Source organism: Onychomys torridus, chromosome 21 (assembly GCF_903995425.1).
Source record: "Onychomys torridus chromosome 21, mOncTor1.1, whole genome shotgun sequence".
NCBI classification, from domain to species: domain Eukaryota; kingdom Metazoa; phylum Chordata; class Mammalia; order Rodentia; family Cricetidae; genus Onychomys; species Onychomys torridus.
The window spans coordinates 48280956-48295786 of NC_050463.1; the positions used below are offsets into that span (position 1 = coordinate 48280956).

At 42.5% G+C, this 14831-nt stretch overlaps 1 protein-coding gene across 13 annotated transcripts in view; it reads left to right on the top strand.

Annotated features, from left to right (window-relative positions):
• Kidins220 (kinase D interacting substrate 220) overlaps positions 1-14831 on the top strand; it is a 90423-nt gene that overhangs the window by 60324 nt on the left and 15268 nt on the right. For 3 of the 13 annotated variants that reach the window (XM_036170764.1, XM_036170751.1, XM_036170752.1), the window contains exons 23-28: positions 2530-2708; positions 4460-4686; positions 6564-6677; positions 7361-7417; positions 12492-12524; positions 13996-14028. In XM_036170764.1, coding sequence (XP_036026657.1) covers positions 2530-2708; positions 4460-4686; positions 6564-6677; positions 7361-7417; positions 12492-12524; positions 13996-14028 — 643 coding nt within the window. The remainder of the gene's footprint in view (positions 1-2529; positions 2709-4459; positions 4687-6563; positions 6678-7360; positions 7418-12491; positions 12525-13995; positions 14029-14831) is intronic. The other 10 variants (XM_036170754.1, XM_036170755.1, XM_036170756.1 and 7 more) reach the window with 6 other exon arrangements.

Below are 14831 nucleotides of genomic sequence, written 5' to 3' on the forward strand. Positions count from 1 at the left end.
TAAATCTTAATTTATAATCCCTTATTAAATAATTATGTCATTAGATGATTAGCTTCAGAAAAGTATGATAAAATCTTCTTCATAAGTTATACAGTATGGATCTGCTTATACTTTAAGATAGAAAATTTTCTGTGTACTTTTGGTCCTTACTTTGAACGAAAGTGACATAAAAGGCTTATGTAATTTCTGCCAATAATTAGTATGTACCTTCTATAAAGCATCGTCGTTTATAATCAGAATGCTTTAACTTACATGCATGTTGGCATTCAAGAGTGCTGTTCCATTAGTGGAATCAAAAGAAACTACATTTTAACTTCCTGGGAACTTGCTGCTGCCTGAGATGGTAAAAATGCTCTCTGTGGGCCATTTAACTGCTGGCAACTTTGGTTCACATGATTCATAGTGCTGAAAATTTAAATTCACTTTTAATTGAAAAGTGAAGTTATTTAAATTCTTTAAATGCTAACCTTTGGAAAAAATATCTGAAAAATAAAGGCCCATATGATTTTGATGGCCCACTGCCAAAAGATTATCATTTACATAAACGTCTCTTTTAACAGAAGGGCTTAATGCATCGAGCTCAAAAGGTTAGACTAGAGACTTCAATCTGGGAAGCAGCAGTAGTTTGGCTTGTGAACAGCAGCATTGTTCACCACGCCGAGAACACTGTTCGCATTCAGGCTGAAAGCGACGTTGGCATTAGGATTCGGTTCATTTGTTTCATGTGACTTGTCAGCTGTGTGTTTCTATCTCAGTCTCCCTGGCCTCCCTTCCTTTTTGTGTGTAAAACTCCTGAAATAATTGAACTGCCTTTTTAACTGTTTCATTCCTGATAGTTTTCTGCCTTTGCAAATGATACCGTGTCATCGTTTTCCAGGTTTTCATTACACTTGAAATGTATTTAATAGTCAGCTTGAGTACTGTTCTACTGTATTAAAAGTAATCTCACTTCAGAGAGCTTCCTGTTTGTCCGTGTGCGGGTCTGTGGCGAGACTGTGAAATGCACAAGGTGAGGTTGCTTGTCTTGTTCTCCAGCGCCCGTTCTTTCCTCGTTTGCTAGTTTTGCTCTCTGGACGTTCCCTCGGATGACTTTAATAGCTGGCCACCAGCCAAGTCCTGGGGCTCGGCACCAAAGTGCTGATCCCAAAGAAAAGATGCAGCTGTTGCTAATCTTAGAGTAGGGGTCCATCTCACTTGGGAAGATCAGGAAAACGTTCTTTCCCCTAAAATGGAGCCTAGTGCAACCCAAGAGCACATGCTCTTGAGTAATTGGCAAGTGCTTTGAAGAGAGCGAACACCAGGGCTTAGCTTCGGGAGACGTAGTTAGCAGAAGTAAACTACTGTGCTGAAGCTGTCCAGTTTCACATTTGGTATTTGCATGTATCATGAAATTGCCGTCACAGTCAGAAAGGTGAGCACGCCCATCGCCTAGGCAGGTTTCTTCTTGGCTCTTTGCAATCCTTTGTCGCCCCCCGCCCCCCAGCTTCACAGGGACTGGGATCTGAATTTATTGTGAGATTTGTCCGTGCATGTCGGCAGAGTTTCTCCTCCTTCTATTGCTAACGCGTGCTCTATGGTAGGCCCTTCCTCCACCTCTGTACCGGCGCATCAGTTAGTGCACGCTGCCGTCACTTCCAGTCTCCTTGTCCCACCTTTGAGGAGCTCCGGTACAGTTCCCACTCCTGTCTCTGCTGCCTGCTCTTCCGCACTCCGGGTCTGTCCACTGCGTACTATGTAGCTGGGGGTAGTGCCATGCAGAATTTGAACACTTGCCCATTTCCCTTCTTTCAAGACAATTTCTTATCATTGCGACAGAATCTAAGTGTTTTTAATGACTAAAATTCAGTTATTTTTACATTTGAGAATTTCTGCTTGATCTACAATTGTTTATTGTTTGAACTCAGCTATGAAAAATACACATAAATAAGAGTACATTATATTAGCAATTACTGTATTTTATCATATCTATATATACAGTCATATCTGTGCATACGCTATCTATACAGTAAGCATATATTCACAATAAAAAATAATCTTTTACAGAGAAGAAAAAAACCTGTACTAACACTTTTCTAGTTTATGTGATTTATTTTAAAAAGTTTTTTTTCTTTCCCCCTGAAAAAAGAGCCATGGTGTCCCCTTGAAGAGCCCAAGTCTCAGGGCCAGCCTCTCCCTCGCCGTGTGATGCGGGCATATGTTAGTCTTTCTGAGGCCCCAGTTCCCACCTGTGCGTTTGTAGCCCATCTCTGCGTGTGAGAGGGAGCAGCTGCCTGGTGTCCCTGGTGTCCCTGGTGTCCCTGGTGTCCCTGGTCCTTTCTCTCCTGGTCTCTCTGTCCATACCCTGCTCTTGGCCACATCACTGAAGTTCTGACCTTAGTCATTTTGGAATTATTATTTTTCCTCTTTTAGGTTTCTTAGAGATATTTTTCAATTGAGAACAAGGTGTGTAATATGCTCCTTGTGGAGAGAAGCAACAAATTTCAAGAATGCGGAGTTTGACTCTGACTTTTCATTTCTTTCCTTTTGAAGAATATCAAAGAATATTCCAACAACTAAAGATGTTGAGCCACTGCTTGAAATTGATGGAGATATACGGAATTTCGAAGTGTTTCTGTCTTCAAGAACCCCAGTACTTGTGGCTCGAGATGTAAAGACCTTCTTGCCTTGCACCGTAAACCTGGATCCCAAACTCCGGGAGATCATTGCAGGTGGGTATTGAGGTGCAGTCTGTTTTTCTCTAAAATCTTCAAAACGTTCCATGTTTATTTTCTTCTCTCTCTCCTTTTTTGTTAGTTGGTTTTGCCGTTGTTTTTGAGGTGAGGTCTCACTGTGGCCCCGGTTGGACTGAGTCATTGCCGTCCTTCTGCCCAGGCCTCTGAAGTGCCGGGACTGCAGGATGTGCCCCAGGCCTGGCAGATTGCCTGTTCTCACTTAGCTGTCTAATTTTATCTTGCTTCATGAAAAAAATAAGGAATTTGAAACAAGCATTCCACAGAGGAATTGGTGAGCGTAAGGAGTAAGGGTGTCGACAGCCTGGGGTGCCAAGATGTCAGCTGCTGTGCTCTCTTCTTTGCCGCCCCAAATTCTCTCTTCGGGATGCTGAGCTCCCCCATCCTTTTTCCGTACAGTCAGGACTTTCCCTTCAGATGCTACACATGGTAACCGACCCATCGTCCATCTTCTGTAATTAATAGGGACCTCTGTGTAGAGCAGAAAACAGAAAACCTTTACCTTCACTTGAGGTTTTTAACCTAATTTATGTAAACTGGGACTTACAAATATTAAGGGTTATTTGTTTTATGGCGATGCTGGGGGGTCCAGGGCCTTGCGCACACTAGGTGAGCACTCTGTCACTGAGTATGCCCCTACCCCCCTTTTTACTTTTTTTTTTTTTTTTTTTTTTGAGGCGGGAGCTCACTAAATTGCCCAAACTGGCCCTAAACTTTTGCTTTAGAGCCCATTCTGCAGATCCAGTTTGCATTCCGGGCTTAGAGTTCATATTGCCAGATCTGGTTTGCATTCTGCCTTTAGAAAGACTGCTGTGCGCTGGAGCACACACAGCTGTATCGGAACACAAGAGTTTCATGTGATGCCATTCAACAGACCGTGATTGAGCTTTCTGGAAGTTACTGAGGGATCACCTTCCATTAGTCCTGTGGAGTGGAATAGATTCACAGACACACGCCATGTCCTCCTCATCCATGTGTGGGATCTAAGAGAGAGCAGAGCGGGACTTCCTGGTGCCTGGGATGAGGGAGGACAGGGATGAGGAGAAGAGGCTAGCTAGCTAGTGGGTGCAGAGGTACAGTTGGTTGGGGCTCTCCTTACCCAGGAAGGTGACACAGTTACCTGTGTACCCAGAAGGGGCATCCTCACAGAGAAATGATGAAAGTTTGGGGTGATGAGCAGGTTCATTTCCTCAGCCTGAGCACGATGCAGTATCTACACCTATCAAGGAAGCATATTGTACCATAAATGTGCAGTTATTATATGACAAAAGAAAAAACTTCCCCAAGTTCTTTTTCTCAGTGCGCACTCTAAGGCTGATGCTTTTGTGGCTGAGTGCTGTCTTGAGAGGTCGATGTAGACCCACAGTTTAGCTCACATTGTATGTATTAGACAAATTTGAGTCTTTTGTTAGCATATCACAAATTAATTTTTAAAGACTCAAAAAAATTGTAGCGTTTGCTAGCTGAAGAGAGAGTCCAAGTGTGGTAACTTTTCAAATAGTGAAGACAAACAAAACAGAAAGAGAAAAAACCCTTTGATTTATAGCAGTTGGTCTTTTTTTTTCTTCACATAAAGTCTGTAGACTGTTAAAGCCTTCCCATCAACTCCTGTGAACCCACCCGAAGTCACTAGCAATGATGAAAGCATGCTGGTGTTCAGTAGCTGGCGGCAGGACTCATCACTAGTGCCCTCTTCTCTTTTGCCTTTTGGGTTATGATGGAATTTGCAGACGTTCGAGCTGCAAGAGAACAGATCAACATAGGAGGCCTTGCATATCCCCCGCCCCCGCTGCATGAAGTCCCTCCTCGGCCACCTTCTGGGTACAGTCAGCCTGCATCTGTCTGCTCCTCCTCAGCGTCCTTCAACGGGCCGTTCCCAAGCGGGGTTGTGTCCCCTCAACCCCATAGCAGCTATTACAGCGGCCTGTCGGGCCCCCAGCACCCCTTCTACAACAGGGTACGTGACGGCACCTTTGCTTTCGGGTGGTTCTGCAGGCACCGGGCTCTTTCTGCCCGTGGGCTCTGGTACAGGTTTGGAACCGTCATTTGGATTTAAAACAGGAAAATGTAAGGCTTAAATGTACAGTTGTCTGATTCTTTTAAAAACAAAGTCTTGGATTTTAGAATGTTCTAGACTTTTAAAGTGTCTGAATATAAGACATATTGGCTTTTATTTATTTTCTTGATAAGAAAGTAAATATTATGAGTTCAGCAATGGCCACCCTGGATTTTAAAGGGATCTGTTTGTAATTTGTTTATAAACAAAGGTTCCTTTGGTATATTTTGTGTAGCAATTTATAACAGTGATAAATGAAACAGAGTCATTCCTAGCTCTTATCATTCCTAGTTCTTAGACATATGTGAGATGATAATGGGAGCACACTGCTTAAGGAGCAAACATCATGGCCAGTTAATACTACCGTAAGCCGTTTTCATAATTTCACTTCAAGTGCCTTCAGTCCTATGTAATCTTTGCTTAATACACAGTTTCCCAACTAAAATTGAAAGCACAGTTACCAGGGGCACCCAAACCTTTTTGGGTGTAGTGGACCGAAGGTGCCTGTTCTCACCTTAACAACCCGAATCATGTAATGACGGTAATGATTTCCTGAGGGGAACGAATCATGAACCACTATGTTTTGTAGACTCATACTCTTAAACTCCATTGGAAGTATTAATCCTTCTTTTCTCCCTGGTGGGTCTAAAATGCAGGGGCTAATATTCAGAGAAGACAGCAGAGGAGGGTATGGCTTTATTCCACAAGAGCTAGGAAGAAAGAGTTTGGGATAAATGTGGCAAAGAAGGAATTGCAGAATTTAAACTAAATTAAATTTTTTAAAATGGCCATATTGGTAATTAGGTTTGCTGTTTGTAGAGCCTTAGAAATGTGATTCCATTCTTCTGTGTGGACAAAGTAACACAGGAGGAGCCAATGCAGTTAATAGCATTTATGCCATGCTTCTTCTCTGTAAAATTAATTGCGTGGTAGGCGGTACAGAATACAGATCTGCAGTCTCCAGTCTCAAAATCTGCTGTCATTTTACGTAAGATGGCTCAATCAATACTAAGTCAAGGTGTGAAAATAAGTTTATTTGAAAAAAAGAATTATCATTTTACATTCATTTGTTTTTAAGAGCAATAATGCAATATGCTTTTAAAGTATTTAATTATTTTTAAGACACTAACGTTTCTCATGTTCGGGGGTCTAGAGTTTCTATTATTATTTAGGGAGTGTGAGTCATACCGTTAAAGACAGCCATTCTCTTGAACTAGCAAGAGTAAAGAGAGAGGCAGCTGTCCTCCCTGTGTCATGGAGACTGCTCAGTGAGACTGGCTGTGAGGAAATGCAGCACCTGAGTTGGGTAGGCAGCAGGCTCCTCATCTTGTAGTCCAGAGTGCACTCCCGTGTGCGGAGACCCAGCTGAGCTCCAGGGCTGTCCTGGGGAGCACTGCTGGTTGTTCCCACGTGACCAGGGCCTTTGGGTCTTATATAACTGAATTTTGTTTGTAAGACAGAGTATTCTAGTAACATTTTAGTCTGCTTTAAAGAAAAATGTGTAAGTTAATACGTACAAACCATAGCAAACTTGCTAGGATGTTAAATATCAAGAAAACGTTTGTGTCCACCCTCAAGGTGCAGCACATATCAGATGAACAAGAGTGTGCATCATTGTCTTAACTCTGGTTTGGGTTTCACAGAGTGTGAAGGAGGCTTCTGTTTTGTCATTTGCTTTTGAATTTTGGAGTTGTGTTGATTGGTTTCACCTGATAAATCTCATTACGCTTTGATTTCTGTAATGTTCATGCCCTTTTTTGTTACATGTTTTTCCATAGCCATTCTTTGCCCCATACCTTTACACGCCAAGGTATTACCCTGGCGGTTCCCAACATCTCATCTCACGTTCATCAGTAAAAACGAATTTGCCCAGAGATCAGAACAATGGCCTAGTAAGTATATAAAAGGGTAACTAAAATATTAATCTCATAAAAAAAACCATGAATAGCAGTAAAAGCTGTATTTTGTTTTTCTTTCTGGAGTAAATGAGTACAACTTATTCTGATTTTTCAGAATCAGGATATTACGAATATAAATTGTATATTTTCATTTCTGGTAAAGATAAATGACTAGCCATCTCAGTGACTAAATGTTGAGTTTTTACAACCAGAGATCTCTGGCTTGTAATGGACTGTTTGCTGTCAAAACCTTAAAAACTAGATCTTTTGTATCTGCTAATTTCTAGTATCTTTTTAAAGGACATCTATATGGTATCTCTGTGTGTATATACATTAGCATTATGGTTTAGCAGGAAGAGGATGCAGTAAGAGAAAAGTATTTCAGTCTGTGGCAGGGATTGGACAGAATAAGACTAAACATATTATTGAATATAATTGATCCAAAACAAAATACATCTGTGCCAAATATATTAGGGGTTCCTAATGATAAACTTTAAGTAACTATAAAAAACAAATTCCCTGTTAATTTAATTTTTGTTATTTTTTGAAGTGGTGGAGGGGAATTCCAGTCACCATAATGTTTGGTGTTATCTGTGTTATTATTTTAGCATCATGTTCCTTCATCTCTGTGTGGCTCATCCTGCCCTGTTCACCCACTTTCCTGTTTATGTTGCTAGGAAGTTATCAAGGAGGATGCTGCTGAGGGGCTTCCTTCACCCACAGACTCCTCGAGGGTAATGGAGTAGTCTCGTGGTGTGGAACACCAGTGTCTCGTGGCTTCTGAGCAGTAATGACCATCTTAACGCGATTGGCAGCCCTGCACTAACCCACTGATGGTGTGACTGGCAGTGTAGAGTAGCTGAGTACTAATCATTACAGCTCACGAGTCTGTCCATTCCACAGCTAATGTTCCTCCTGCATTTCCCCTTCTCAGTGCTATGGAGGGGTGTGTACTCTCCAGTAAGGGAGGGCTGTTTTCAGGAGTCATCACAACTATCCAGTGGTGGATTTTTCCTCAGTGCTGAGAGCTGTTGTCCTCTTTAGCTGTTTTTATAAGGCCTGTGCTTAGTAGGATTCATGTAGGGTAGCGTTGAAAGTATCCCAAATTACCTCTGACGCCAGAGAAAGGTATGACCTAGGTGGTGTAGACCAGCGCATCTCTGGTAACTCACTCTTGCTTCTAGGTGTCTCCACTGGTGAAGTCTTCATGCAATATCATTTCTTCCTTTACTTATTCACAAAATAAAATTTCCAGACAAATCTAGACCCAGTTCAGCACAAAGGAAGTTGTTTAAACCCTTTACCCCTTAATACATTAAGATACTGATTTCTTTAAAAATTAGAACCAACAAACTATGAAGGAAAACTAAAATAATAACTATTCCAGACCTTATACTTAAAAAGACATGCCTGCTGGGCAGTGGTGGCACACACCTTTAATCCCAGCACTCAGGAGGCTGAGACAGGCAGATCTCTGTTAGTTCGAGGTCTACAGAGCCTGGTCTACAGAGTGAGATCCAGGACAGGCACCAAAATTACACAGAGAAAACCTGTCTCAAAAAACAAACAAACAAACAAAAAAAAAAAAAAAAAAAAAAAGAAAGAAAGAAAAGAAAAGCCTGTGATGAGCAACCATCACATCCCACTTTAGTCAGTCAGTATGCAGTTGGAGGAGAGTCCAGCTCATGTTTTATGTTCAGAATCTGTTCTCTCAGGCAAACATGGTCCCGCTAATCTAAAACTGTTCTAAAATGTTGTCAGCAGTGAAGAGTTGCAGGCTGAAATAAATAGTGCATCCCAAGCTTATCAAGAATGTGTAAGTTAAAACATGCATTTGAGTAGGTAATATATTTTTAAACCTTCATTTTCTTTGAGTTAATCCTATTAAGAGATAAAAAGGGAACCATTTTGTTGTTTTTATTGAGAAGTTGATGATTCTTAAGTCATTAACTATTAGCTGAAGTGTTTGAGTGACTTCAGTTATCCACCAATGATAGACATACTGAGTGAGTCACAGCAGTTCCTTTGGGTGCTTAGGGATGCCATGACCCATGGAGCATCACGCACTGTATGCAAAGTGACCTTTAATAAGTCACGGAGCCTTTGCTACAGGGATTCATGTGTGTAATTCCTCAGTGGAGTTCTGATGGAGATCAGATACTGTGAGGGATTCCATCGCTTTAGAGACAGAAATGCTGAAAAAGCAGCTCTCCCTGGTGCATAAGTGTAGGCAAACACTTGCGATTCAAAGGACCAATAATCGATTTCTTTTCTGGGTCCAGAAAGGAGTGCATTAGACAAGGTTTGGAATGAGTTTTTCTGAGGAAGGGGAATAATGCAGTTCCTGAGCCATGTTTAGAAACTCAGTAACAAGACATGAAGGCAGCTCACGGAGACCGTGCTCATGTCAGTAAGATAACACGCTTCCTGTACCCTCAGTACTAAACGGTAGTTTGTAGTTGGTAGAGTGGCTAATAGTTGCTCACCACACAGTGCGTCTAAGAAATGAACAGCATAACAGTTTGTAAAATGTGTCTTATAGAAGACCAGGAGAAGCAAGTCAGCACTCGTTCAGAGCCTCGAAAGTGGTGGTGGAAACTGAAGAACCTGCCTGACGTAGTCAGTGCTCTGTTTCTGTGACGTTTAGTTGGGGTGGCTCACATATTCAGAGAGTTGGTCCATTATCATCGTGGTGGGAAGCGTGGCTGTGTGTAAGCAGACATGGTGCTGGAGAAGGAGCCAAGAGTGCTACATCTGGCTCTGCAGGCAGCAGGGAGAGAAGGGGGGCAGAGGGGAGAGAGAGAGAGAGAGAGGGAAGGAGGGAGGGAGGGAGGGACAGAGAGACAGAGAGACACTGGGCCTGGACTGAGCATTTGAAACCTCAGAGCCTACCCTCAGTGACATACTTCTGCCCACAAGGCCACTCCTCCTAATAGTGCCACTCCCTGGGGACCAGGCATTCACATATATGAGCCATTGGGAGCCGTTAACATTCATACCACCACACGGTGAACACATTAGGTTCGTGGGTGCTAGCTGGATCAGCAGCCCATGGGAGAGTAAGTGACCCTCTTTGCTCAAGCCTTCCCAGTCCTGTCTGGGACAACACACTGGTTATTGGTCATGTCTGTGTGACCAGCGTCCCCTTCATAGACTTGATGAGGAAGGCCACTTACAGATAAGCCAGGAGCTACACAAACCTTCCAGAACAAATTGTGATATTATTATGGACACAGGACAACATAGAGGAAAAATGAGGCCAAAAAGTTACCCAACTTTGCAAAATATAGGTGAGTTCGTCTGTTTTTACCTGAGGAAATTTCTGATAAACCAAGTATTTGTGAAAATAGTAAGTTTTCTCATATTAACATTACAGATTATAGTCTACAAAGTCCAGTTAAAAGTTAGCAGGTAAATTATAGATCAATATTTGAGTGTTTCACAAAATAGGGGCTAGAAATATACCCCTGTGGTAGTTTTGGCCCCTGTAACTTTACGGCTGAGAAAATAATGCATGCCGGACCTTGTCAAAGTGAAGGTGATGTTAGACCCGAGAGGCACTTCCAGAGAATCAGAGCTGGAAAGAACGGGTGTGTCCTCATCGAAGGCAGAGAAATCTTTTTTCGTAATTGAAGCTCTAATTTATACCTCATTTCTTAAAAGCAGGGAGAGCAGCCCCTGGGCCTATTCCGGGCCCCCCTTTCCTCCTGAGGCTCCTCTAGGCACAGCTGGTGTCTTGGGGTCTGGTTCGTCCTCCATGGCCCAGGTGAAGTGTGTAGGGCTCACACCAGGTACACAAGGAGCCAGAATGCACCTAGCCCCTGCTTCCTGCCTTGCCTGTTCCCATTGAGATGAACAGGGCTTTTTGGTCAAAGGGGTCTTGTGATGCATTCCTTGCCTTTTACAAGCTACCCCAATTCTGTGCTGGACAGTCTTGAGAAGGCAGACCAGTTTCTTTGGTCTGATTTGGGTATTACTAAATACTAGCATATTTAAGTACATTATTATTTACTAAGAATACCCCAGAGCCATAAAGACTCAGAACTCAAACTGCTTCAAGTTAGCTGATTGTTGGCTGTTTGTGGACAGCAGTGTACACATCAGCAGCTGGTGTAGATTAGCCCCGGTGTTCTATTCACTGATGTTTCTTGTGTGCAAGAGGCATCATTTAGAGGAGTTTTGAGGTTGAGAATGTGATCCTGTGTCTCTTAAGGTCAGGAGAGTGACCTGGGAATCACACTTTGGGTAGTCCTGTGAACATGGAGTGCACTCACACAGACTAAGGCAGCTGCACCATCACTAGATGGAGTGTTATTATGGACCACCATTAATGTACAGTCTCAAGTTGACAGAAGTGTTGTGTGGTACATGACTATGTTTGGGAATTTGAAGTTTTCTGGGAAAATTTCACTTGGTGCCTTTACCTTCTTTGAGTGGAGTTCTCACCAAGGTATCTGTTGGCCTCAACACAGATTTGCACTGCATGGCTCCATGTAGATGTGAGTTGCTTTGAGGAAGAAGATTTACATAATTTACAAAACACCCTTACAAACCACATAGGCTAGACATACTGAAAAGTAAGGAAAGATTGTGTTTGTCATTAATGCATAAAATGTGCAATAAAAGTATTTAGTACTATAGTATCTATACATCTATTCTAAACAATTAAAACATGTCCAAGTTTATGAACACAAAGACAGTGCATGGCACACTCATGGTGAGAGAAGGGCATGCATTTGAGGTGCATTGTGGGTCCTAACTGACTGCTGTAGTCCTCTCCTGCTGCTGCCATGAGAAGCCCGAGAGTTGGAAGAGTCAGCTTGAAATACTGTGGGAGTGTGGGCGTTCGTCTCTCCAGGAAACTGCACACCAGTGTATTAGGATACCTTCTGGGTAATGCTTGTAACATGCACAATAAGGGCTGGCCGACTGCTCACAGGGAGGCATATGTTCAGAAGCAAGAGTTTTAGGGAGCCAAAAGCTCTACCCAGATCGGTGACTCTTTACGGGGTTGATCCACTAACTTCACATTGCTCAGGAGCCAACTGCAGTGGCATGGTGAGGCTTCTCTTGCCTTCCTGGAAGGAAGGGCTTCTTAGGGAGGGCCTATCTTGGGCTACGTCTCCTGGGTAACATTCTGTTAATGATCCAGACCTGCTCTAGAGAGCAGCTTCCAGTTTGCTGTGCCTGGTGAGAACTACATGTCATTGGCAGACATTTTTCCCCCAAAAGAAGGAATACCATGGCATTTCTTCTTCCTCATCCTCCACCCCTCCCCTCCCCCTCTTACTGTATTAGCATTATATACTGCTGACTGATACTGAGTGTGAGTTCATTGTCCCATCATATACTTACTGAGCATGTGAAGGCCCTATCTGGTGGGATAGAGCAGGAGACAAAATGAACGGCATCCTGCCCTCACAGCCATGGGTTCCCAGGCCACCAAGGGATCACCACTGTTTACCTTTTTTGGTCTCTGAGAGATCACTTCTATACATTGTTGAAAAGACATGACAGATTTAGTATCAAGTTTAATTGCAAGAAATTTCAGAATTGCATAGGCAACATTAAAATAATTTCACAATTTCCAGTGTCGTCTTCCTGTTATATTTGGAGATTGAAGACAGCTGTTGATTTAATAACGACACTACAAATGAATGTCAGAGCTTTTGCTACATAGGCTCCAGCTCATGATGTAGTGTGCAAAGGACGATTCCTGTAGGGACTTTATTTCCACCACCACTGTAGAGCTTGCAAATTGTGTTCAAGGCAACTGTGTCCAAACCAAGCTGTCTCTTGTTTGCCCAGGAGAAGAGCTGGATGAGAAAGCTGCAGATGTCGGTAAGGAGTTGGGCACTGTAGGTGTTCTTTAGACTGTGTGTGCCACAGGTGCCCGTCATTCTCAGAGACTGTGCGTGCCACAGGTGCCCACCACCCTCAGAGACTGTGTGTGCCACAGGTGCCCATCATTCTCAGAGACTGTGTGTGCCACAGGTGCCCACCACCCTCAGAGACTGTGTGTGCCACAGGTGCCCACCACCCTCAGAGACTGTGTGTGCCACAGGTGCCCACCACCCTAGAGACTGTGTGTGTTAATTTTTTTCTCTGAATTTCAGATAAATGGAGTGAAATATTTTGTGGATGATACTGTAGTAATGTTGAAGTCCCAGGTGTAGTTATTAAGTTAAAAAGTGGGGCTGAAGGGATGAGTCAGTGGTACCGAGCACTGACTGCTGCTCTGGAGGACCCAGATTGAGGGCCAGCTGGCACCACTCCAATCTCGGGGGACTCACCACCCTCTTCTAGCCTCCATGGGCACTGCATGCATATGATACTCATACACACGAAAATAGATAAAAGTTAAAATATTTCTTAAAGTTAAAAAGCAGACAAACATGTTAGTACTTATTTATTTTCTTCTTTTTATTTAAAGAGTCTCCTTCAACTGTCGTGTTAAGCCCTATCTGTCATCTTTGACAGAGTTATTTCTCCAGTCGTGTGAAGAGTAAGTTATGTAGTGATCATAATAACACAGGAGGAAGAAGAGCCAAGTTGCATTTCCAGCTAATGAGCAGTTTTGGCCTCTTGTTTGGGGTCATCTTACAGTAAACCCTCATTTCACTGCGCTTGTCTGATCCCTGTGCACATCCCTTTGGGGAGGTGGATACATAGTCACCTTCTCAAAGCTTGCTTGTAGTAAGTCTGATGATAAAAAGTAAAAGGGTTCCCCCGTGGACTCCAGATACTGACTGTGTTCAGAGACAGATGTCTGAGGCAGGGCCGGCAGAGCCTCCTCGTGCTCACCAAGACAGCACGGCCGCTTGGAGCTGTAAGTTTCAAGACATTTCTTTTGAACAAGCAGTTGAGGCTTCTGTCGGGACCAACATAATCATTGAAGCAATACTTATATTTAGTGGTATATTTCTGTATAATAGCTGTCCTTCAAGGTAGTCTGCATAATTAAGCCTTACAAATGTTTTGACAATTTTAAATTTATATATTGGAAGAATATTGGCTTTCCATGGAAAAATGTGGTTTACCTAGTTTTCATGTTGAATATGTGATGCATGATTTATTCTTTTATTTGAAAAAATAAGTTTTAAGAGTGCAATTTAAAATTTTCTAAGTATCTACTAATGAAATAAAACTTTTTTTTAATATATGTTTTTTGCTCAGTGCTGCTGATACCAAAGTTTGTTCAGAGTTGAGGGGAATAAGAGGCATGGCAAGGGCTCTGTTTGTGTGTGATACATGTGCTTTGATGATTTCTTCACATTCATGGCCTTCACTCTGTTTTATTCCTTCCTTAAAGCCGTGTGACTCTGGGTTTAACAAACAAAGACAGGTACAGAAACTCCTGGTGAAATCTCGCTTCCTTTCATAGACTGGTAGATGGTCATCAGCTGCGCCATGCTGGGCTGTCGAGTGATCTACGCTCCTTCTGTGTCTTGGGTTCCTGTCTGTAGCTGCTTTCAGCCTCTGCATGGCAGGCATTGCTGACTAATCAGTTTTCGGCTTATCTAATAAAGTGACTGAAGATGTGCTAGTTGAGAGTGTACTGTTAGTCTACCGACACCAGAGAGCAGAACCACCACCTCCAGTCACTAGTGTTTTCAGAGCTGTGCTTTGAACCGGAGAAATTCTGATTAAAATACATTTTCAAGCTTCTAATAGTTTAAATAAGCTAGTGTGTGCTGCACTGAGTTTTCCAAGTAAGAAAGATAATAAATAAATTCCGATTTAGTAAACCAGTCTAGCTAATTGATCCGGTCTGGATTACACAGGTGGATTTCCGATGAGGATGCACCATCAGTGTTGGAGAACTAGCATTTGGACTCTTCCTTTCCCCTCAGCCTTCGCTTCCAGTAAGAAGTTAGCGACTTGGGCTGGAGAGATGGCTCAGCCGTTAAAGGCTAGGCTCACAACCAAAACTATAAGAATTTAGCAACGTAATGAATTGCTCATATTCCTCTTTTATGATATTTCCATTCAAAATTTGTTATTTTGGTTATAAGTCATTTGATTTAAAAGTAATTTCACTATACATTATTACTTTAGAAAAGACTTGGAAAGTGATTAACATTTCTCCTTCATTCAAAGAAACTATTTCAGCACATAGGGTTTTCAAATTAATAACTTATCATTTGA